The 25,586-nt window shown below is 43.7% G+C and overlaps 2 protein-coding genes across 2 annotated transcripts; both read left to right on the top strand.

Moving 5' to 3' along the window:
• Positions 1-418: 418 nt before the first annotated feature.
• LOC139819236 (uncharacterized) lies at positions 419-769 on the top strand. Its single transcript, XM_071788436.1, has one exon. The coding sequence runs from the start codon at positions 419-421 to the stop codon at positions 767-769; it is 351 nt and encodes a 116-aa protein (XP_071644537.1).
• A 5,009-nt stretch (positions 770-5,778) lies between these two features.
• On the top strand, positions 5,779-11,560 carry LOC139819355 (uncharacterized). The gene is made up of 6 exons (XM_071788626.1): positions 5,779-6,157; positions 6,285-6,417; positions 6,601-6,885; positions 7,679-7,774; positions 8,221-8,379; positions 8,760-11,560. The coding sequence occupies exons 1-6, from the start codon at positions 6,004-6,006 to the stop codon at positions 10,576-10,578; spliced, it is 2,646 nt and encodes an 881-aa protein (XP_071644727.1). The 5' UTR covers positions 5,779-6,003; the 3' UTR covers positions 10,579-11,560.
• Positions 11,561-25,586: the final 14,026 nt, after the last annotated feature.

Raw genomic sequence — 25,586 nt, 5'->3', positions numbered from 1 at the left:
TCGTCAAGATCGGCAATATTCGCAAAATGAATAATGGGCTTAATTTTGTATGGGTCAAATGCCCCCTTTCCGCGGCTATCAAAATCTCGGCCACGAATAAGTTTAAAATAGGTTGGACCATTGCTCGGGTCGAGCTGCTCGAGACAAGACCCGTCCAATGTTACAAATGTTGGCCTTTCGGACATGTCCGCACCACATGTAGCTTCCCTGAGGACCGGACTGGCGCCTGTTTTAGGTGCGGTGAGCGCGGTCACCAGATTTGCGCCTGCAGAGAAGACCCCTGCTGCGTCGTCTGCAGAGATGCTGGAAGACCCAGCGATCATCGTCTGGGATCGCTCAACGTTTGCGCGAACAGCGTTGAACCTACGCGTGGGAGACGTAGGGACCCTGTTATTAACGGTCGGGCGGCGGCGCAGAGATGACTCTGTGTCTCCAACTGAATCTTAACGGTAACAAGGAGGCTCAGGACCTCCTTGTTCACCATTCAAGGGAAATGGGGGCTGCCGTTTGTGCGATTTCCGAACCCGCCCGAACGCACAGCCCTTATCAACTATGGTTCTACAGCCACGACCATCTCGCGGCCATCTTTGTTAATAACAGGGTCACGGCACACCCTGCCACGTTGGAGGTCCGTGGTAGGCATTGCGTACTGGTCAGACTGGGAGAGTTTTACATTCTTTCATGCTACATCTCTCCCAACGTTGATCTTCCGACATTCTCGGACTTTTTGGAGGAGCTATCCACCTGCTATCCATTTGCTCCTGCGTAGCACACAATAACAGGATCATCATCTGCGGGGATTTTAATGCCCATTCTCTCTCCTGGGGATCGAACACTTCTAATGTTAGGGGCGAAGCTCTAGAAGAACTTGCGTCGCAACTCGACTGGAGATTGGTGAATCAGGGAAATCACCCCACCTTTTCGAGCCACCAGGGGACGTCGATAGTGGACCTCACCTGGATTTCTTCCGATTTATCTGGCAGAATATGTAATTGGTCGGTTTGTGACGACTTAGAATCCATGTCTGACCACTTCTACATTTCTTTCAAAATCTTAGACTCATCGACTCGGCGTATATCAACACCGCTGCCCCGTCGATGGAACTTCAGAAAGATGGACATTGGGCTCTTCCAGGAAGCCATTGAATGGAGATGTGCGGTGACTCCTGGTGATCCGGAATATCTGATCGGGGTGGGCCCGGATAAATGGATAAATAACTGCATTTATGATGCGTGTCAGGCGGTCCCTCGCCTGCGCGCTGCTAGGGTGGACAGGGCCTATTGGTGGAATGACCGAATTGCACAATTAAGAACTGAGGCTATCGCTGCGAGGAGATCCTGGACTCATGGTAGGAGTAGAGATCTCCCGGTAGTTTTGGAAGCTAAAAGAATCGCTTATATTGCCGCTACTCAAAACTTAAAACACGAGATACAGAACGCCAAGTCCGCCGCGTGGCAGGAACTTATTGACACGCTGAAGGATGATCCGTGGGGCCTTCCCTACAAGTTAGTTTTAGGAAAACTTAGGAAACCTACTCCGGGGCTCAGTACCACCCTTGAGCCAGAGGTGCTGAATCGTCTATTGGATGACCTGTTTCCGCCTGGTAGGAAACTGTCTCAGGTTAATCTAGGTGATTGCGAGGAGGGGAGAACCCCCATCACTTCGGATGAAGTGGAGGAAGCGATAGCGGCCAAGAAATCTACCAACACGGCGCCTGGTCCTGACGGCTTCAAAGCGACCGTCCTAAAAAAGTTACCTCCTACTATGGTGCATCGACTGACGGCTAATTTTAACATATGCATGCAGTCTGGGGTCTTTCCATCCAGGTGGAAGTTGGCGGACCTCGTTTTGATACCCAAAGGAGATATTCCACCGCGCGGCGAGGTGCCTAAGGCAAGGCCGATTTGCCTCCTGAACGAAACCGGCAAGATTTTTGAGCGCGTCATTGCCAACCGTTTGGCCACTCATCTTGACCAAAATCCCAGATACGATCTCTCGGCGAATCAATTTGGATTTCGTAAGATGCGTTCAACAACTGACGCTCTTTTCTTGGTCAAGAATATAATTACCGAGGCCCGCGCGAACGGCAGGGTGGTGCTGGCCGTTTCGCTGGACATTAAAAATGCGTTCAATTCCATTAAACATTCTAGAATCAGAGCTGCCCTAGGAACAAGCGTGTTCCGCGGTACTTGAGGCGTATTATCGAGGACTATCTGAGAAACAGAGTAATCAGATACGTCTCGTCTGACGGCACCCGTCGCACTAGGCGCGTCAACAGAGGGGTCCCTCAGGGATCGGTGTTGGGTCCTCCGCTTTGGAACTTGGGTTTTGACCAGGTGCTGCGCACTCTGCTTCCGGGCGATTCCCATGTTGTGTGTTACGCCGACGATACACTGCTCCTCGTTGCTGAAGACGATTTTGACTCAGCCTGCGCTCTCGCGTCTGAGTGCCTTGACAGGCTTATGATCAACATCAGAGACCTCGGCCTGTCTGTGTCCTGGCCCAAGACGGAGGCCGTATTCTTTGGACACTGTCCCCGAAATTCGAACTTTGTCTACGAGGGACAGAACATCAGGATATCCAGCAGCATAAAATATCATGGCGTTTACATTGACAAGAGATGGGCATTTAACACACACGTGAATTATCTTGCCGCAAAGATCTCTAAGGTAAATCGTGCCCTGTGCGCAATCCTCCCAAACCTCAGAGGGCCTATCGAAAACAAGCGCCGGTTATATTATTCTGTGGCAACTTCTATTGCGCTCTATGCCGCTCCCATTTGGAGCGAAGAACTTATGGCCTCCGAAAACAAGCAGAGACAGATGCGCCGCGCACTTAGACTGTCTGCGCTAAGAACCATCATGGCGTACTGCACTGTTTCGTATGAGGCGGCTACGCTGCTGGCCCGTGTTCCGCCCCTGCATCTATATGCGGAATTCCTAAGAAGAACATACCTCCGACATCGAAGAATGAAGGAGAATGGGAATTACAACGAGGTATCGGCGGCCGCTGTACGCTTGGAGGAATGGGACGCATTGCATGAGCAATGGCGCATCCATATTACGCGCGCAAACCTCCCAGGAAGAAGAACGAGAGAGGCGATTGTCCCCAGTTTTGATGACTGGCTGGATCGCAGTTCCGGCTTCCTCACATACAGAATAACTCAGCTCTTGACAGGTCATGGGTGTTTCGGCACCTACCTGCATAGGATTGGTAAAGAGGACTCTCCGATCTGCCGGTATTGCGACGTGGAAGAAGACACCCCAGAGCACACCATAGAAGTGTGTCACTTCTGGGCCTTAGAGCGTGGTGAACTCGCTGCTGCAGTTGGCCAGAACCTTTCCCTGGGAAATATTATTGCTAGGATTTGCAATTCCAAAGAACGATGGAACGCATTTTCAACTTTTGCTGAACGCGTTCTTCAGCGCAAGGAAGATGACGAGCGTAGGAGACAACAACAAATGATCCTCGACCCGGGATAAATGCGTTTTCTGCGATGTTGTTGCGGCTTTATGTATTGCGTGCGGTTTCTCTCGATGCGATTTATTTTGCGTGCGGACGGGGTCTTCCTGCCGTTCCTGGGTTGCCCGGGCGCGGGCCGGTTCTGGCTCTCCTCCTCCTGGGGTCCAGTGCGTCGCTTCGGCGACGTTCCCGGATCTCTGGGGGGTGGTTAGTTGGGGGCGGTCGGCGTGCGTGTTTCCCTATGGGCGGCCGGATGGCCCAGTAAAAGAAAGTAGATTTAGTCTTATATCTATATATATTTTAAGTTTTTCTCCTGGAAACTCCGCTGCGATGGGTCGGGGGCTCCCGGGGGGTCGGTCGCCCGTGGTCTCGCCGCTCACCGCTGTGCTTGCGGGGCTCCGGCCCCACTGCTCCGCAGTGGGTTTGCCGGAGGCTCCGTTGTGGCTGCGGGGTGCGGGTGGTCGTCCTTCTGGGTTTCCTCGGCCCGCGGCGGGGTTTTCGGGATCCTTCTCTTTTCACGCCCCTCCCTCCCCTTCTCCCCCCCTTCCGCGGGGCCTGGGGGTGGGACGGGCGTGATCGTTACTACAGCCGCTAAAGTGGCCCGTGATGCGGACTTTGAGTCCGACTGCTTCTCCTGGTGGTGGGTATATCCCAGCAAACGAAAAAAGATTGAAAAGAATTAAAACGGGATTGCCAGAAATTCAATTAAGGACTTTCCGAATTCCATTTTGTCCAAAAAAGGGATTGAAATAGTTTCAATATCATGGAATTTTTTATTTTGGAAAGAATTTGTCTTTTTTGAATCCCATCCAATTCCGACACAAAAATGTAACAAAATAAATACCACTGAATGCCAGGTTAGGGATTGGAAAGTTTCGTGATGAATTCCATTGAATACCATTGATTCCGTTAACGAAATGAATACCACTGAATGCCAGGTTAGGGATTGGAAAGTTTCGTGATAAATTCCATTGAATACCATTGATTCCATTAACGAAATGAATACCATTGAATGCCAAACTAGGAATTAAAAATTTCCGTATTGAATTCCATTGAATTCCGTCTATTCTGACAATAAAATGAATACCATTAAATGCCAGGATAGGGATTGAAAAGTGTACGTGTTAAACTCTGTGGCGGTACGCGCCACCAATAGTACACGCCCGCGCGGTATCTGCATTACCGGCAGTTCGCGTCGACGCCGCTAAGCGTCGCATCGCCGGGGCATCTTCTCGAGTTCAAAGTTTCGTCTCGACCGCTATGTAAAGAGACCCCCTACGGTGCCTGACAGATCTTACAAATCTCATTTTCGGGCTAATTGCCCGTCGGCAGTAGTGCGTGTAATGCCCTTAGGCATACACAAAAGCTCACCGACGAACAACGGCGCTTGGTCGCCCAACGGAGGCGCGAGACGTTTTCTAAACCATCTAATGCCATGCAATTTCATAACCTTTACGGATCCCATAGGATTGGATGGAATTGAAATTTTTCTTTTTTGGATTCCATGGGATTGGATCATCTCATTTCGAATCCCATCTAATTTCATCTAATTTCGCCAAAAAAGGGATTCAAAAGTATTAAAAAATTTCAATATCTTTTAATCCTTTTGCGTTTGCTGGGATGTTAACCCTCAATGTTAACGAGCGTAGCTCGTGGCTTTTTGATCTGTGTGGAACCTCTCTCCGGGTAGAGGGGTTCCTGTTCGTCTGGTACGTGCATGTCCTATGGCCCTGTGCGTTCTTCCTTGGGACGTCCGTGATTCCCTATGGAATGGCCACGCAGCCAATGAAGAGCGTCCCTCAATGATATGACTGCCCGCGGTCACTATCATGAGGGCCTCCGAGGCGGTCGAACGTTGGCACTTGTGTCAATTTTCGACTAGTGAGTCATCCCGGCGGGTTCCACGGCGTCCCTGTTTGATCCTTTGTGTGATCTCGTCTCTGGTTTACGTATTTCTGTCGCCTCTGCGAGAGGACTGTTGTGGCACGTGATGTAATACCTCGAGTCTCCCGCGTGTTGCAACCATGGTGGAAGAATACATGGTGTGCGCAAAACTCGTAAAGGTGCCTTTTCATGCTGACGCTCGACGCTCATTTTCAGCGGCAAGAAGGTCGCATGACCACAATTGACGCCGGCGTCAATTGAAATTCATGAAAAGGAAAACAGCGTCAAAATTTCGGCGTCTTCGCGCTGCTTTGGCTTTGACGCTTGAAGTTGGAAAAATCCAACTTCTCTTTCTTGACGCTGGCATCATAGTGATGTCACGTGACGTCGCTCAACGCTGTTGAGCGTCAGCATGAAAAAGCACCTTAAACCACGCCTCTTTTCAGCCTTTGGGGCACGAAAAAACACAGGGCAGGCAACTGCGAAAAACAAAATGTTTAGCTTTGAAAGTTTGGTACAATTGGTGTCTAAACATCCTTCTCGCACTCCCTGGTTATTATCTTCTATCTTACTTGATCTTACTTTACTTCTGCATATGTCATTGTTGACATTCTCTGTCGAAACGTGAGCGTCGTGAAACGTGAAAAATCGTTGAAAATGGTGCGCTGCATAGTGAAAAACTGTGAAAATAATTGCAGAACATGCACACCGGAGCAAGCAAATTTTCATAAATTACCGGATAACAAAATAATCCGTGAAGGATGGTTTCGGAGCATTGGAGAGGTTATATTGCCTTCGAACATCGTTAACGGTATGCCTCTGCATGATAAAATTTAAATTTGTTTATTTTGATATACTGTATCATGAAGTAACAAAAACTATATTGTTTGAAAGATCAGAAAAGTTTTGTAATGTATCTCTTTTATCTGTTATTTAAGCACGAATTTGCTCCGTACACTTTACTCCGGAATCTTTCATTCAATCGAAGAGAAAAAGAGGAGAAAATATTTTTAAAAGACGACTTTTGCCAACTGCTGTACCAACGTTGCATCTGGTAACAACAAACGAACAGTAAGTTGGATGTGTAATTTATTAAACAAAGCAAATATTGACGCTCCCTTTTTTAAAAATAATTATTAAGAATAATAAAGTTAACATAAACTATTAATATTCATACGCTTATGACAAGATGACTATGGATGTTGCTCCAAGAACCATGTGACAATGAAACTACATTTATATTTTCTTTATTAGGGCACATGACAAAGGCAATGTAAATTGTAACATTGTTAAGCGGACCTTTAATTTGGTTTGTCCATCAACGTCACCTCTAGAAGCAATAAATGCTGCAAGTCTGTCGCCTGTGCCAGGCCCATCAAAGGAGAGAATCTCATCTGTTGAGCCGGAACTTTCATCTTTGCTACGTTCATCAACACCCGTATCAAGGATGATGACAGAACCTTTGCTTGATTTAGGTCTGCTGGATAAGGCAGATATGACAGGTCAACATGAAACTCCAACAACGTCAGTGTCTTGTCGGTATGTATTACACTACAAGTACTTAATTAGCGCTACTAATAATAATAATCTCATAAATGAATATTTTAGTACCCACAAACCACTACAGATATCAATAGAGCCATAAAAAAAAACAGTTTTCAGATCTTTGGTCATACCACGGGCAATAAAAAGTTTATAAAAACCATTATCAGTGATAAAGTCTCATAAAGTACAGATTCTTATGGAGGATTTACATTACGTCCGATGTTCGACGTACGACGATCCGACATCCAATAACAGAATTTATTATTAGAGACAAAAATTTCCTATTGGATGTCGGATCGTCGTACGTCGAACATCGGACGCAGTGTGAATCCTCCATTATCAAACAAACCTGCCGTTGAGAACGTTTTGTTACTCGTGGTAAGACCGAAGGCCTGAAAACTGTTTTTACTACCGACTGCAGTTTTCATGTGCTGAAAAATACAAATAGAATTTTCAAATCTGCACTCATTACTACGAATAACAAACTTTATTCTTAAAAGACGTATAAGACTTTTCTTTGCCAGCAAATAAAAAAAAGTTCAAATAATAAATACTTTCTTCTTGACTTTATCTGGCATTTATTAAAAATCAATTACAAACGACACAACGTTTCGACTAGGCGCTTCCTAGTTATTCTCAAGTGTACCTATCAATAATTACAAATATTTAACTAGGAAGTGCCTAGTCGTAACGTTGTGTCGTTTGTAATTAATTTTAAATAAATGCCAGATAAAGTTAAAAAGGAAGTATTTATTATTTATATTTTATTCTTTTTATGTCTTTTCAGAAATCCTTGGCTGGAACCAAATGGCAGGGTCAACCGTACACCAGAAGGGCCTTTTGATTCGTTGTGCAACGTACGGAATTCTACGTTCCCAACAAGGTTTGTAATACTCACTTTGAAGATATATCAATTCGGGTTTTTTGACAAATGTCTATTGGTTTCAATAAAAAATTATTTTTTGTTGAATTATTCAATCTACCATGAAATGTATGACAATTAAGAAATCTCTCATCGCCCACATAGTTGTCTCACAAACATATTTAACAAGTTGTGAGAAAAATGTTAAGTCAATCGGTTCAACCCTTTCATCTCAAGAACAGTGTACCTTGTCAATGATTATGAATATACACAAATTGGTATATCTTCGGATTGATTGTTTATTTTTTTCTTACATTTCGTGGAATTACATTTGCAGACAACATTTGTATAGTAGATAACAAATATCTATAATTGATTTTGAGATTTGAGATCTATTGTCTTTTTGCTATGAATTTTTCCGACTAACTAAGTTTTCGAGTTACTTTACTTATGCATTTCTTTTGTAGGTGTGAAAGAAAGAAAGCTGTATTACATAGGCGCAGTGAACTTTCAGCCGTTCGTCAATTGAAATATGGGAAAACCCGTTTGACGTCGAAGATCACGGGAAAAGAGGAGAATGAGTATTTCAGCGAGGAAGGAAGTCAACGATTGAAACGTCAGCATCGGTGAGAAATACTTCCTTATTTACTGCATAATTAAATATTTTGTTACGTTATCAGCATTATTTTTTATGAGAAAAAAAAGTTTGTTTTTTAAAGTAGTATTAAAAAAAAATGTAATAATCTGTCAGCTGTAATGCTAACATTTGTATTAAACTATTTTTAATGTAAACAATTTTAAAAAATGCAGTAGCGGTAATCTTTTCAGTATTAAAGTGAGATCACCTACAAAATTTTAAACTAATTTTTCATTTTCACACTTCCTTTATGTAACGAAATGACATCAATATTCTTCATATCTTTCAGACTGTACAGTAACTTGAAAATAACATAAAAAAATATTATGTAAAATGTAACGCAAAATAATGATCTAAAACTTATTTCAGATTTGTGGATGACAATTGCACCGGCAGTAGCCGTGACAACACGACACGCAAGGAAGAGGATCCGTATGAGACAATTAAGTGGATGAAGGAAGAATTAAACCATTATCGAACACTTGGAGAATTTCATAAAAATTCATCGGAGAATCACTTTCAGGAACAAAACTTTCTTCAAGCGAATAACGTGGCATTAAAATTGGAATTAACAGAACGGGAACAGCAGTTAAAGGCAATTCTTGCCGAAAATTTAACACTGAAAAAGTCCATTGCCGATCTTCATGTAAGATTAGAGACAACGAATCTCGAAAAAGAAACAGCACTGACAGTGGGTGTCACTGAAAAGGTCAAAACGGTACTAAACCCATATTTTACCGAGGGGCAAATATGGTGCTTATTAGAAAATAAAAAATGGGTGAAGTGGTCAGTTGATGATTATGCTTCTGCCATTTCGTTTCGGAGCATCAGCCCCAAAGCATACCGTTACTTCCGTTTAAAATTACACTTCAGTCTACCATCGCTGGCATCATTACGAAGATGGGCACTAAAAAAGTTTGATGTCTACGAAGGCTTTTTAATGGACGTACTAGCGATCATGAAGCAGAAAAGCGCAGACCTATCTGAAATGATGAAGATCACTGTACTCACTTTTGATGAAATGGCAGTATCTGATGAAGTACGCTTCGACTCGAAATTACAAAAGTTGATCGGACCATGCTCCAAAGTACAGGTCATTATGGTACGTGGACTATTTGGGAATTGGAAGCAACCCATTTATTATAAATTTGACCAGCCAATGAAGAAAAACATTTTGGATGATGCATTAACACTCTTGCATAATGCTGGATATCAAGTTGTTGCATGCACATCGGACATGGGGAACAAGGGAGTATGGGGAGAATTGAAGATCACTCCCGAGAAACACTACTTCCAACATGCGTCAATTAAAGACGCTAAAGTGTTTGTTTTTGCAGACGTTCCTCATCTTCTTAAGCTTCTAAGGAACTGGTTTATTGATGATGGCTTTACATTAAGCAACTGCAAAAAGACATTTACTTCTCAAGTTTATGAGGAAATTGTGAAGATGGGTAACTCTGGAGATCTTCGCATAGCTCACAAAATAACCCAACAACTCCTTAATGCTCGACAAAACTTGAGGCAGTCAGTGCACCCGGCAGCAAAACTCTGGTCCCACACTGCTGCGAAAGCCATCAAATGGGCCGGTGATCACCAGCTTTTAAAAGAGGTGGAATATCTCAAATACTCTGATTTCGTCCTGGCTGTTAATAATTGGTTTGATGTTCACAATTCCCAAACCAAGTACGGCACACACCCAGGTGTTAATGGTTATGGTATGGATCTGGAAAAGCAAGAACAAATATTATCTCTGATGACTTTGCACATGGAGAGCATGCGAGTGGGCCGCAGGACAAAGATGATGCCATTTCAGGAAGGCATTATTATCAGCAACGCTTCTCTACGTGCATTACATGATTATCTTAAAATCAAATTCCCCCAAGATTTCCAATATATAATAACACGCCGACTCCAACAAGATATATTGGAAAACTTCTTTTCGTATATTAGGGGAATGGGTGCAACCAATGACAACTCCTCTGGGTACGACTTTCGGTACAGACTCCGTTGGTACGTCCTTGGTAAACATTCACAAGCTTTGTTTACCATGAACAGAAATACGGAAGAAGACTTAAATGCAACATGCATGTCTTCATTGTCAAGTGCTGGCACTTCTCACACTGCAGAACAGCCTATACATCCCGATATGTACAATCGGCTCAAACGACGTCGACAAGCACATCTGTGAAAAACATGACTTTATCAACCCCAAATTCAGAGTTACGACTTAATTCGTTTAATGAAAATTTCACGGATGCGACTGTTGTAGAGGACAATTTCAAATGTGCAGACGATAATCTCCAAGAAGAAATAACTCTCACACAGGAATTATTTAAAAACATTATCAATATTACATGCGATGAATTATTGGAGGATTCCGTCCATGAGAGAGATAATGACAGAAGTGACAATTTAGAAATCTTGGATGATGATGTATGTGAGAATGAAAATGAAGAAAACGACTTGTGGAACTTTATGCAATGTGGCTTCAAAATCCAACATCAAGAGAAGGAACCAGTCAGCTGTACCAATAGCAGCGATATAGTCCAAACAGCAGGACTGCAATATGTTGCGGGTTATGTAGCCCATCGCTTCATATCAAAATATCCATTTTTAGGAGAGCGTACAATCAACATTACTGACAATTCTCGTACGGAAGAATGTGACTGGGTAAAAACAGTTTCCAAAGGGTACCTAATTCATTCATCAGAGGAGCTTATGAATCTAAGCAAAGTTGTGGATGAATGCTTTGTAGCTTTCCACGGTGAAGGCTTTTCAACTGAAGATTATGTCATCCGAAAAGTTGTCTCCCTCGTTAAAAACTCCGGATACGATTCAAATTGGGTACCTGAGGAAGTGCTACAATGCCTCGTTAGAACTCGCACATACATCAGAGTGAACAAAATTAATAAAAGAGAAAATATAAGAAAGGAAGAAAAAAAAAAGACAAAAAAGTTAAAAAAAATGAATGTTCTTCCTGCAAAAAGAAAGCGCAAATAAGCGCAATCTCGTCTACTCGAGAAAAAACAATGTACAATATATATAACGTTTGTAATTTTGTATTAATTATGTAAATATACTTGACAGAATGAAATAATGTATATAAATATGTGTACCTAAAAGTAAAATTTATAGTAATATTGTAATAAATTACATTTTTATTTCATACAACTCTCACTTTCTTAATTTCTAATGTTTCGAAACTTATGTTAGTATGCAAGAAGAAAAAGTTGTTTCAAGAAATGTTTCAAAATAATACCGCACTGTCGAGAAAGGATTGAAAAACATGAAAACACTTACACTTACACTTATTAATTTTATTCGTGCAATTTTATTTTTAATATTGATATTTTTTAAATATTTTTTTTTATATTAAAGTATGTATTAAGATGTAAAAGAAACAATAAAGATAACAAATAGTAAAAAGGAATACATTCAGGATTTAGAGGTTTCCATTTATGCAACAAACTGTCTACTTTTACATATATAATTTCACACGATTAACGAATTATCAATTAATGTCACATAATACACATACATATGTACATATGTAGTTGTATGTACATATGTTACAGTCTAGTCAGTCATAGTAAATTCTGCAATGTACCGCCACTTACATCCCTAGAATTCTAGGGATTTTTTTATGTTGGTAGACATATATTTTTTCGTGTCGCAATCAGAAAGAAACAATAGATTTTAGACAAAGAAAGAGTCGTTTTGCGCACACCATGTATTCTTCCACCATGGTTGCAACTGTTGTCCAGCGTGCTATGTGTTGCGGAGAGGTTTTTTAGTGGGTGCAAGCCCCACATATCCCGGGGGACGGCCCCCGGTAGAATGCTCGAGGCATTTTTCCTCTTCCACGAAAAAAAAAAAAAAAAAGGTTAGGTTAGGTTTGTTTTGGGCATGAGTTTTGAGAAGCTCATGATGCGAAACTCACTGCTACATGTCTAGGGACTTTTGTCACCTTAAGGCGGATTTACATGTACGCTAATTTTTGTTTCCATGATACGAGATTCGAAATAGCATTGATGGGCTCATGTGTTTCTTGATCTTTCGATTTATATTTTATAGATAGTATTCTGTACATTGCCTGGTACTTTAATTATAATTAAACAATGAAAACAAATAAAACTAAATAAAATATATCAATAAAATAAAATAAACAAAAATAAAATAAATAAAACGTACATTTGTATTTATATTTATACCAGGCAATTAATCTTAATTTCAATTATACTAAATTGGACTTTATGCGAATATATCTGCTTAAACAACATTATACACATATGAAACGACTGAACATCAGTCGTCATTACGGAAGGTTGACTCTTTAGAGTCTCTTATTGAATGAATCTTGGATTATTCTTTAATCCCCACGTATTGCTCACTTCTGCGTGGGATTACTAACTTTGGCAGTCCTACACCTGACTGCAAGACTCGCAGTTGGACACTGTGAACTCTTCGACGAGCGGTCCTAGGATGCACCATGGGCGGGGTGCACCCGAATTTAAAATGTCCTAAGGGGAGAACACCCCTGAAATAATGAAACAAACCATGAAAAGTAAGAATAAGGAGAAAAAACTTACCGCCTCAGGGACTTCGGATACCCAGAGGCCGGCGCGGGGGGAGTGCGGTCCCAGCGACCCCCGTGTCGATGGGCTTGGCCCTAAAAAGCCAAGTCCAGAATCCTGCGATGGGCGAAATGAAAACACAGAAATAGCACTGCGTCCTGATTGGACAGGCGCAGTAACTGATAAAGAGGCTACCAAGGAGGTGGATATGGAGGATGACTACGATCGAGGAGTGGACCTCGCGAGGAAAATCATCGCGGATATTGATAGGAAGTCACCCGAAGATCCACAAATTCCTGATGATGTGAAGGATGATCCTACGTTCGTCCCTCCTGGGGTGTCTGACTCTGAGGAGTCGACACACCAGGATGAACGTGCAGTCGGAGATGTTATAATGATAGAGGACGACGACGACGACGAGGATGCACCTCCTCTACCTGCCTCTAATAGGGAAAAGAGGAAGGAACGTTTCTCGTCGAACTCCCCGGATAACACGACGAAACCTTTCAAAAGAAGATACACGACTTCGGAGAACGAAGTGTACACTCCTGTTCTGACACCGGCGAAACATAAACTGACTATTCACCCGGTGTCTGCCAACAACTTACGTACCTTTAATACTGAGCAATTGACGAAGTGCGCCTCCGATTGCCTAGAGAAAATGGAAACTATTCGTACGAGCAGCAAGAACATTAAAGGCAACTTTTCTGGCTATCTCAGAGATGGCATAGCAAATATCTCCGAGATAATAAACATTTATCGCGAACGGCTTGGCGCTACTGGCGACATTGCGGATCTGGAACTTCAAAACAAAAACCTCACGACTCAACTGAGCAAGATAACGCGCGAGCAGGAGCTACAAAAGAAGGAGCACTCTATACTTCGTAAGGAGAATGAAGACCTTCGTAGGGACGTCGAGATGCTCCGCGAGGAGATTAGAAGTATGAGGGATGCTACAAATCACACAGGATCTTTCTCAAAAGCACCTTCTGAGAACAGTCTTGCTCAGGGAGCCGATATTCGCAAAACTGATATTAGGAAGACAGCAAAGCGCCCGGAAGACTATCCTCCTCTCCCTCAGAGGAAACCCAAGGTTATTTCCTCTGAAATACTGCGGGACAAAACTATTAAAATCCGGAAACACCCTACAAGTGCCTCCGGATCCGAGACTGATATGATTGTAGTTCCTACCTCGAGTAAGAGGAGATCTCCTCCTGGAAAGAACAAAAAATCTGATAGAGAGACTCCTTCCGCGCAGACTCCTACTCGCATTTTGCATATGGAGGAAGACACTGGTCCTAACTACATGCTCGAATGCATGAATAGACAGATTGCGCAACTAGTTACTAATATGGAAGAACTGCGCTCTAAATTTGGTTCAAAACCAGAAGAATTCTCGAGTAACTACAAGAAGAAAAGGATTAAAAGAACATCCTTCAAGAACGATACCACTGAGACCTCTGGTATCTCCGACGGGGAGGCTTTAGGCCCGCAGATCTCTGCACCGCCTACCGTAGATGTCGTACGAAACAAGGCGACTGTCCGGAACGATGGATCTCGACGAGGGGTCGTCGGTGGTGGCTCTCGTTCGGTTATCCGCCCGCGCAGACCACCAAAAACTGCTGCTGTCTCGATTACCAGCCTAAAAGAGGACGTCAGCTACGCTGATATTTTGAAGAAGGCGCGGGAGAGTATAAACCTGGACACTCTCGGCATTGAGACTTTGAAGATTAGACGCGGTATCAACGGCGGAGTTATTATTGAGATTCCCGGCGCGGATGGTACCTCCAAGGCCGATACGCTAGTAGGAAAGCTTAAAGAGGTCTTGGACAACAATAACATACGTATTACTCGCCCAACTACAATGGGCGAGCTACGTATCTGGAATTTCGATGATTCTATCTCCCCGACTGAGATTCTTAATGAAATTTCAGTAGTCGGAGATTGCGATGAATACCTAGTTAAAATCAGTGGTATACGTAAAATGAATAACGGGCTTAATTCTGTATGGGTCAAATGCCCCCTATCCGCGGCGATTAAAATCTCGGCCACGAATAAGCTTAAGATAGGTTGGACCATTGCTCGGGTCGAACTACTTGAGACAAGACCCGTCCAATGTTATAAATGTTGGCGTTTCGGACATGTCCGCACTACATGCAGTTTCCCTGAGGACCGGACTGGCGCCTGCTTCAGGTGTGGTGAGCGCGGTCACCAGATCGGTGCTTGCAGAGAAGACCCCTGTTGCGTCGTCTGTAGAGATGCCGGAAGACCCAGCGATCATCGACTGGGATCGCTTAATGTTTGCGCGAGCGTTGAACCTACACGTGGGAGACGTAGGGACCCTATGATTAATGGTCGGGCAGCGACGCAGAGATGACTCTGTGTCTCCAACTAAATCTTAACGGTAACAAGGAGGCTCAGGACCTCCTTGTTCATCACTCAAGGGAAATGGGAGCTGCCGTTTGCGCGATTTCTGAACCTGCCCGAACGCACAGCCCATATCAACTGTGGTTTCACAGCCACGACCATCTCGCGGCCATTTTTATTAATAACAGGGTCACAACACACCCTGCTACATTAGAGGCCCGTGGCAGACATTGTGTACTGGTTAGATTGGGAGAGATTTATATTCTCTCATGTTACATCTCTCCCAACGTTGATCTCCCGACATTCTCGGATTTCTTGGAGGAGCTTTCCACCATTTGCTCCTGTGTAACACACAATAATAAGTTGATCATCTGCGGAGATTTTAATGCCCACGCTCTCTCCTGGGGATCGAGTACCTCTAATGTTAGGGGCGAGGCACTCGAAGAATTGGCATCACAGCTTGATTGGAGACTGGTAAACCACGGAAACCACCCTACTTTTTCGAGCCACCAGGGGACATCGATAGTAGATCTTACCTGGACTTCCTCTGATCTATCCGGCAGAATCCGTGATTGGTCGGTCCGTGGCGATATGGAGTCCATGTCTGACCATTTTTACATTTCTTTCGGAATTATGGATTCATCGACCCGGCGTACATCACCACCATTGCCCCGCCGATGGAATTTCAGGAAAATGGACATTGGACTCTTCCAGGAAGCCATTGAGTGGAGATGCGCGGTGACTCCTGGTGATCCAGAATACCTGATCGGGGTGGGTCCAGACCGATGGATACACAACTGCATTTATGATGCGTGTCAGGCGGCGGTCCCTCGCCTGCGCGCTGCTAGGTCAGACAGGGCCTACTGGTGGAATGACCAGATAGCGCAATTAAGAACTGCTATCGCTGCGAGGAGAGCTTGGACTCGTGGCAGAAGTAGGGATTTGCCGGAAGTACTGGAAGCTAAAAGAATCGCGTACACTGCTGCTACTCAAAATCTGAAGCACGAAATACAGAACGCCAAGTCCGCCGCGTGGCAAGAACTGATCGATACGCTGAAGGAGGATCTGTGGGGCCTTCCCTATAAGTTAGTTTTGGGCAAACTTAGAAAACCTACTCCGGGGCTCAGCACCACCCTCGAGCCAGAAGTGTTGAATCGCTTATTGGACGACTTGTTCCCGCCTGGTCGGGAACTGTCCCGAGTGGATCTGGGTGATTGTGAGGAGGGGAGAACTCTCATCACCTCAGATGAAGTCGAAGAGGCGATAGCGGCCAAGAAGTCTAGCAACACGGCACCCGGTCCTGACGGCTTCAAAGCGACCGTCCTGAAAAAGTTACCGCCCACTATGGTGCATCGACTGACGGCTAATTTCAACATTTGTATGCAGACTGGGGTCTTTCCATCCAAATGGAAGCTAGCGGATCTCGTCCTGATCCCCAAAGAAGATATTCCACCACGCGGCGAGGTGCCTAAGGCAAGACCGATTTGCCTCCTTAATGAAACCGGGAAGGTCTTTGAGCGTATCATTGCCAACCGTTTGGCCACTTATCTTGACCAAAATCCTAGATACGATCTTTCAGCGAATCAATTCGGGTTTCGTAAGATGCGTTCGACGACTGACGCTCTCTTCCTGGTTAAGAACATAATTACTGAGGCCCGTGCGAACGGCAGAGTGGTGCTGGCTGTTTCTCTGGACATCAAGAATGCGTTCAACTCTATTAAACATTCCAGAATCAGAGCTGCCCTAAGGAACAAGTGTGTTCCGCGGTACTTGAGGCGCATTGTAGAAGATTATTTAAGAAACAGAGTAATCAGATATGTCTCGTCTGACGGCACCCGTCGCACTAGGCGTGTCAACAGAGGGGTCCCGCAAGGATCGGTGCTGGGTCCTCCACTTTGGAATTTGGGCTTTGACCAGGTGCTGCGCACTCTGCTTCCCGGCGATTCCCATGTGGTGTGTTATGCCGATGACACATTACTCCTCGTCGCTGAGGACGATTTCGATTCGGCTTGCGCTCTCGCGTCTGAATGCTTGAATAGGCTGATGATCAACATCCGAGACCTCGGCCTATCGGTGTCCTGGCCTAAGACGGAGGCCGTATTCTTTGGGCACTGTCCCCGAAACTCGAACTTCGTTTATGAGGGACAAAACATCAAGATATCTAGTAATATGAAGTACCTTGGTGTTTACATTGATAAGAAATGGGCATTCAACACCCACGTCAACTATGTCGCTGCAAAGATATCCAAGGTAAATCGTGCCTTGTGCGCAATTCTTCCAAACTTGAGAGGGCCTATTGAGAACAAGCGCCGACTATATTACTCTGTGGCAACCTCCATTGCACTCTATGCCGCCCCCATTTGGAGCGAGGAATTTATGGCCTCCGAAAATAAGCAGAGACAGATGCGCCGCGCGCTCCGACTCTCTGCGCTAAGAACCATTATGGCGTACCGTACCGTTTCGTACGAGGCGGCTACTCTTCTGGCTCGTGTTCCGCCTCTACACCTCTATGCGGAATTCCTAAAACGGACATATTCCCGACATAGTAGAATAAAGGAGAATGGCAATTATAACGAGGTATCGGCTGCCGCTGTACGTTTGGAGGAATGGGACGCACTACGAGAGCAATGGCGTACCCACGTCACGCGTGCAAATCTTCCGGGAAGAAGAACGAGAGAGGCAATTGGCCCCAGTTTCGAGGACTGGTTAGATCGTAATTCTGGCTTCCTCACTTATAGACTAACTCAGCTTTTAACAGGCCATGGGTGTTTCGGCACTTACCTGTATAGGATTGGTAAAGAGGATACTCCAATATGCCGATATTGTAACGCGGAAGAAGATACCCCAGAGCACACCCTCGAGGTGTGTCACTTCTGGGCCCTGGAACGTGGTGAACTTGCTGCTGCAATTGGTCAGAACCTCTCCCTGGGGAATATTGTTGCTAGGATTTGCAACTCCAAAGAACGCTGGAACGCGTTTTCGGTTTTTGCTGAGCGCGTTCTTCAACGCAAGGAAGAGGATGAGCGTAGGAGACAACAGCAAATGATCCTTGATCCGGGATAATTGCGTTTTCTGCGATGTTATTGCGGCGTTATGTATTGCGTGCGGTTTTTTCTTGATGCGTTTTATTTTGCGTGCGGACGGGGTCTTCTTGCCGTTCCTGGGTTGCCCGGGCGCGGGCCGGTTCTGGCTCTTCTCCTCCTGGGGTCCGGTGCGTCGCTTCGGCGACGTTCCCGGATCCCTGGGGGGCGGTTGGTTGGGGGCGGTCGGCGTGCGGGTTTCCCTTTGGGCGGCTGGATGGCCCCGTAATAGAAAATTAGATTTAGATTTATATCTATTTATTGCGTCTTATATATTTTAATTCTTTCTCCTGGGGGCTCCGCTGCGAGGGGTCGGGGGCTCCCTGGGGGTCGGTCGCCCGTGGTCTCGCCGCTGTGCTTGCGGGGCTCCGGCCCCACTGCTCCGCAGTGGGCTTGCCGGAGGCTCCGTTGTGGCTGCGGGGTGCGGGTGGTCGTCCTTCTGGGTTTCCTCGGCCTGCGGCGGGGTTCTTGGGATCTTTATCTTTTCACGCCTCTCCCTCCCCTTCTCCCCCCCTTCCGGGGGGCCTGGGGGTGGGACGGGCGTGATCGTTAATACAGCCGCAAAAGCGGCCCGTGATGCGGACTTTGAGTCCGACTGTTTTTCCCGGTGGTGGGTATATGTTTAACCCTCAATGTTAACGAGCTTTGCTCGTGGTTTTGATTTGTGTGGAACCTCTCTCCGGGTAGAGGGGTTCCTGTTCGTCTGGTACGTGCATGTCCTATGGCCCTGTGCGTTCTTCCTTGGGACGTCCGTGATTCCCTATGGAATGACCACGCAGCCAATGAAGAGCGTCCCTCAATGATATGACTGCCCGCGGTCACTATCATGAGGGCCTCCGAGGCGGTCGAACGTTGGCACTTGTGTCAAATTTTCGACTAGTGAGTCATCCCGGCGGGTTCCGCGGCGTCCCTGTTTGATCCTCCGTGTGATCTCGTCTCCGGTTTACGTATTTCTGTCGCCTCTGCGTGAGGACTGTTGTGGCACGTGATGTAATACCTCGAGTCTCCCGCGTGTTGCAACTGTTGTCCAGCGTGCTATGTGTTTGGGAGAGGTTTTTTAGTGGGTGCAAGCTCCACATATCCCGGGGGACGGTCTCTGTGAAGTTGGCACCTCACTTTCAAAAATCGAAAGATTTATCAACAGTTCTATTTGCACCCGCAATAGTTCTACAGTTCCTGCTAATTTTTAGAAATAGTTCCGTTGATTTAGTTAAAAAAAATGAATTTTGAAAATATGAGGTGCTAACTTCCCGTAGCACCTCATGTTTCGAAAAAAATAATTTTAACCATGACATTTTATAGTTCTCAAAAAGTTCTACAGTTCCTGATAGGTTTTAGCAATAGTTCCGGTCAATAAGTATTTTAAAACAAATTTTTAATCTGACCACGAGCACCTCAAGTTCCAAAAAAAATTGATTTTTACCATGAAATTCTATAGTTCTCAAAGAGTTCTACAGTTCCTGATAGATTTTAGCAACAGTTCCGGCCTCTAAATATTTTTTTAACAATTTTTTACTTTTACCTCTGGCACCGCACACAAGAGTAAAGTCACGAATCGCAGGCAGTTCTGATCGACTTCTTGACAGTTCTCGATAGTTCTCGCATAGTTCCAACAGTTTTTATAGGTTTTAGCAACAGTTCCGGCCTCCAAATATTTTTTTAACAATTTTTTACTTTTACCGCTGGCACCGCACACAAGAGTAAAGTCATGAATCGCAGGCAGTTCCGATCGACTTCTTGACAGTTCTCGATAGTTCTCGCATAGTTCCAACAGTTTTTATAGGTTTTGGCAACTGTTGGAACTATGCGAGAACTATCGAGAACTGTCAAGAAGTCGATCGAAACTGCCTGCGATTCATGACTTTACTCTTGTGTGCGGTGCCAGCGGTAACAGTAAAAAATTGTTAAAAAAATATTTGGAGGCTGGAACTGTTGCTAAAACCTATAAAAACTGTTGGAACTATGCGAGAACTATCGAGAACTGTCAAGAAGTCGATCGGAACTGCCTGCGATTCATGACTTTACTCCTTTGTGCCGTGCCAGCGGTAACAGTAAAAAATTGTTTAAAAAATATTTGGGGGCCGGAACTGTTGCCAAAACCTATAAAAACTGTTGGAACTATGCGAGAATTATCGAGAACTGTCAAGAAGTCGATCGGAACTGCCTGCGATTCATGACTTTACTCTTGTGTGCGGTGCCAGCGGTAACAGTAAAAAATTGTTAAAAAATATTTGGAGGCTGGAACTGTTGCTAAAACCTATAAAAACTGTTGGAACTATGCGAGAACTATCGAGAACTGTCAAGAAGTCAATCGGAACTGCCTGCGATTCATGACTTTACTCTTGTGTGCGGTGCCAGCGGTAAAAGTAAAAAATTGTTAAAAAAATATTTGGAGGCCGGAACTGTTGCCAAAACCTATAAAAACTGTTGGAACTATGCGAGAACTATCGAGAACTGTCAAGAAGTCGATCGGAACTGCCTGCGATTCATGACTTTACTCTTGTGTGCGGTGCCAGCGGTAAAAGTAAAAAATTGTTAAAAAAATATTTGGAGGCCGGAACTGTTGCCAAAACCTAACCTATAAAAACTGTTGGAACTATGCGAGAACTATCGAGAACTGTCAAGAAGTCGATCGGAACTGCCTGCGATTCATGACTTTACTCTTGTGTGCGGTGCCAGCGGTAAAAGTAAAAAATTGTTAAAAAAATATTTGGAGGCCGGAACTGTTGCCAAAACCTAACCTATAAAAACTGTTGGAACTATGCGAGAACTATCGAGAACTGTCAAGAAGTCGATCGGAACTGCCTGCGATTCGTGACTTTACTCTTGTGTGCGGTGCCAGCGGTAAAAGTAAAAAATTGTTAAAAAAATATTTAGAGGCCGGAACTGTTGCTAAAATCTATCAGGAACTGTAGAACTCTTTGAGAACTATAGAATTTCATGGTAAAAATCAATTTTTTTGGAACTTGAGGTGCTTGTGGTCAGATTAAAAATTTGTTTAAAAATACTTATTGACCGGAACTATTGCTAAAACCTATCAGGAACTGTAGAACTTTTCGAGAACTATAAAATGTCATAGTTAAAATTATTTTTTTCGAAACATGAGGTGCTACGGGAAGTTAGCACCTCATATTTTCAAAATTCATTTTTTTTAACTAAATCAACGGAACTATTTTTAAAAATTAGCAGGAACTGTAGAACTATTGCGGGTGCAAATAGAACTGTTGATAAATCTTTCGATTTTTGAAAGTGAGGTGCCAACTTCACAGAGACCACCTTCTCGCGGTTTCCGTCGAGCAACAACATGTACGTTGTACATGTAATATAAATACAAGATATAAATATCGATCTTAATTTTAAAAAAAGTTATTCTACTTATTAAAAAATTAATACTTCATTTTTATTAAGAAATGTTTTCAAAATTTTTATAACAAAATGTTTTTAAAATATATTTAATATGGCATTAAACAAAACGTACACGTTAGCCAAGAGTGGCATTTCATTATTTTTTGTTTTAGGATTTTTATAATTTTGTTATATACATATAAAAAATATATTATGTACAAAGAATATGTATATCTAAATATTTTTACTGTTCAAAACAAATTACTTATAATGTAAATTTTGTTGACTCTTTCTTTATTGAACGTATCGTCAGCGCCGCGCTCGAGCGGCCCGAAAGAGAGATGTTAAACCCGGTCTACATAGGCCGCAGTTCGCAAAACGCAAGACACACGCACAGTCTACATGTCAATCTAATCTCTTTGTGTATACAGGTTAGATTTAATTGAAAACGCGAATATCCATTCTCCAATAAAGCAGCCGCGTTCAACACGAAGCTCACGCCAAAATTTCGAGGCCCCCTCGAGGTGCGCAAAATTATTTTTCCCGTAATAGTCGGGGGACAAGAGCGACAAGAGCGGCAAATGGATACATCATATCCACATCCAGGATTTAAAATCGGCCCCCTCCCGTCAAAAGATATCCCTAAAGATTTGCCATCTTCTGCTACAAAAAGGAGCAGGGATATAATTGAAGATGATCCTGATGACCCATGCAAACGAGAGGAGGAACCAACTCCAAAATCTTCGAAAAAGGGCAGGGATATAATTGAAGATGATCTTGATGATTCATGCGAAGAAGGGGAGGAACCAACTCCAAAACCTTTGAAAAAAAATCAGCTATATGCACATAAATATAGACACAAATGGAAGACCAATCCTGAATTTAAAAATTGGATTCAACCTTCCACACTTGGTAATACTTATTTTGTAACGATGCGTCTTGCAAAGCATCGTTCCCGCGCACCACCCGCCGGATACCGCCCGAACGAATTTTTTATCATTTGAAACGCACCGTGTGCGCGGGAAATCCGCCGCACCGGTGCCTTCCCGCACGACGCCGACGAGCGCCGAAGCGAGCCGATCCCCGCCGAAACGAGCACGCGGGATCGCGCCGCTCCCACCACCGCGCCATCGCCTGACGATCGGCCTCCCTCCTGCCAAGCTCACCGCGCCGAGCGGTATAAAAAGCCGGCGCGCTCGACGAAGAGACACTTCGTCTTTACCACGGCTCTCCGCTATTCCTGACGAAGCTACCTTCCGAATCCTAGGGCGACACGCACAACGAGGTCCAGAGTTCTGGTCCTCTACTGAGGGTTCTCAGAGCGTCTCCGAAAAGCTCCCTGACACTTACCCCGACGGCCACGGCACCGTGGGGTCGAGCGTGCTCGGCCTCGTAGCGAGGGTTCTCGCGACCGTAACCCCGGGATTCCGCAATCCTCCGTTGTACATATCGCGCTCCCGCCCACGTTATCAGCTTACCGATATTCCAGATACCACGTCGAGTGCACATGCACTCCCGTCCTTATAAACGCCGCGTCCAGTTGAAGACCCGCGTTCCGATATCCCGTATACCGCGTCGAGTGCACCGGCACTACCGACCAATGTAATATACCGCGTCCCGTTATTCGTTGTGTGTAATACCGAATCCCGAGTACCACGTCGAGTGCACCGGCACTACCGACCAATGTAATATACCGCGTCCCGTTATTCGTTGTGTGTAATATCGAATCCCGAGTACCACGTCGAGTGCACATGCACTCCCATCATTGTAAACGCCGCGTCCAGTTGAAGGCCCGCGTTCCGATATTCCGTATACCGCGTCGAGTGCACCGGCACTACCGACCACTGTAATATACCGCGTCCCGTTATTCGTTGTGTGTAATACCGAATCCCGAGTTGAATAAAGTGAATGTTACTGGTACGTTGCAAATTGATTATTGTCTCTGGGCCTTTCATCGAACTCCCGATCCCGTAAACTAGTCCGCGTTCGATAAAGTCAGGCCGTTACAATTTTAAATGTAAAATATGTGCTAAAGATTATATTGGGGGCACGGCAGCATTACGAAAACACATGTCTTCTAAGAAACACCAAGATAAGGTCACAGCTGTCATTTTACAACCTCCTGTAACACAAACTTTTAAGACTGAGCCAAAAAATGCTATTAAAAGAAGTGAAATAAGACTTGCTGCATTTATAGTTGAGCATAACATATCTATTAGCGTTATGGATCATTTAGTAGAAGTGTTCAAACCTATTCAGAAAGATATAGGCAAAAACATAGATAAATTGTCTTGTAATCGAACAAAATGTATAGCCATAATTAATAATGTCACAGGAAAAAGTAGTTTTGATGCACTAGTAGACCAACTCAGAACAAATAAATTTTAATTGTTAGTTGATGAATCAACTGATAGTTCGATAAAACATTTGGCTATGGTGGCACGAATTAATGTCAATTTTCAAATTCGTGATTAATTTTTAGCTTTATTACAGATAGAAAATGCTTCAGCACAAAGTTTGTATAATACTATTGTTAATTTCTTTAAAAAGAATAACGTACCTTACAAATTAAATATGATTGCTTTTGCTGCCGATGGTGCTAATGCAATGATGGGTCGTAATCATTCTTTAAAAACTTTACTTACTAAAGACATACCTAATTTATTTGTCATGAAATGTGTATGTCATTCTTTGGCATTGTGTGCTTCATATGCATGTGCAAGCCTTTCTAATAGTCCTGAAAAACTCGTCAGGGATATTTATACGTACATGCAATATAGCTTCAAAAGACAATCACAATTTAAAGATTTCCAAGTTTTTTGGGGTTTAAAACCTCATAAACTTCTCCAACCAGCACAAACATGTTGGTTGTCTTTGGAATCAGTAGTAAAAAGAGTTCTAGAGCAATATGAAGCACTTATCCTTTACTTTCGAGTAGAACAATTTGATAAAATAAGTGCTGCTTCTGAAATCTACGAAAATCTGATGAACCCGGCGAATAAACTATATTTACAGTTTTTAGAATATGTCCTTCCAATTTTCAATAATTTAAATCTTGAATTTCAATCGGAGTCTCCAAAAATCCATCTCTTGTATGATAACGTAGAAAATGCTTACAGAACATTACTAAGTTACTATATAAACCTAGAGTACTTGAAAACAATAGATGTTACCAAAATTCAGTACAGAAATCCAACAAATTATATGCCTCTTGATAAAATATATTGTAGCCCAAAAGTTGCATTAGCATTAGAAGGAAATAATTTGTCTAATGAAGAGAAAAAGTGTTTTAGATGACGATGTCTGGATTTTTATATTAGTGGCGCTCATGAAATTTACAAAAGATTTCCATTCAATTCCCCTGAAATGTCAGTACTGAAACTGCTTTCATTCTTAAATCCAGAAAAAGTCAGTTCAACCGAGACGTTGGTACATTTAGCTGTAAAAATTCCACACATAATTTCTGATTTAAATGCATTAGATAGGGAATGGAGATCAATCACTCATATGTCGAATAAACCAGAGACTAAAGATGTAATAAATTATTGGAAAACAATTTGTGAGAGAAGGAAGGGTGATGAGAGTTTGACATATCCGGAAATTAATAAATTGGTGTCATATCTTTTGACATTACCACATAGCAGTGCTTGTGTGGAAAGAGTTTTTAGTGCAATCAATCTTAATAAAACTAAAGTTAGGAACAGACTAGGAGGTGAAACATTGTCAGGTATTCTACACACTAAAAGATTAATAAACGAACACGGAAAGAACTGTTTTAATTTTCAGGTCGTTTCCAAAGTGCTTGAACATCACAACAAGATGATGTATTA

Source organism: Temnothorax longispinosus, chromosome 9, assembly GCF_030848805.1.
Source record: "Temnothorax longispinosus isolate EJ_2023e chromosome 9, Tlon_JGU_v1, whole genome shotgun sequence".
In the NCBI taxonomy this organism is placed as follows: domain Eukaryota; kingdom Metazoa; phylum Arthropoda; class Insecta; order Hymenoptera; family Formicidae; genus Temnothorax; species Temnothorax longispinosus.
Note: the sequence above shows the minus strand (reverse complement) of the source record. Positions and strands in the feature narration are given on the sequence as shown.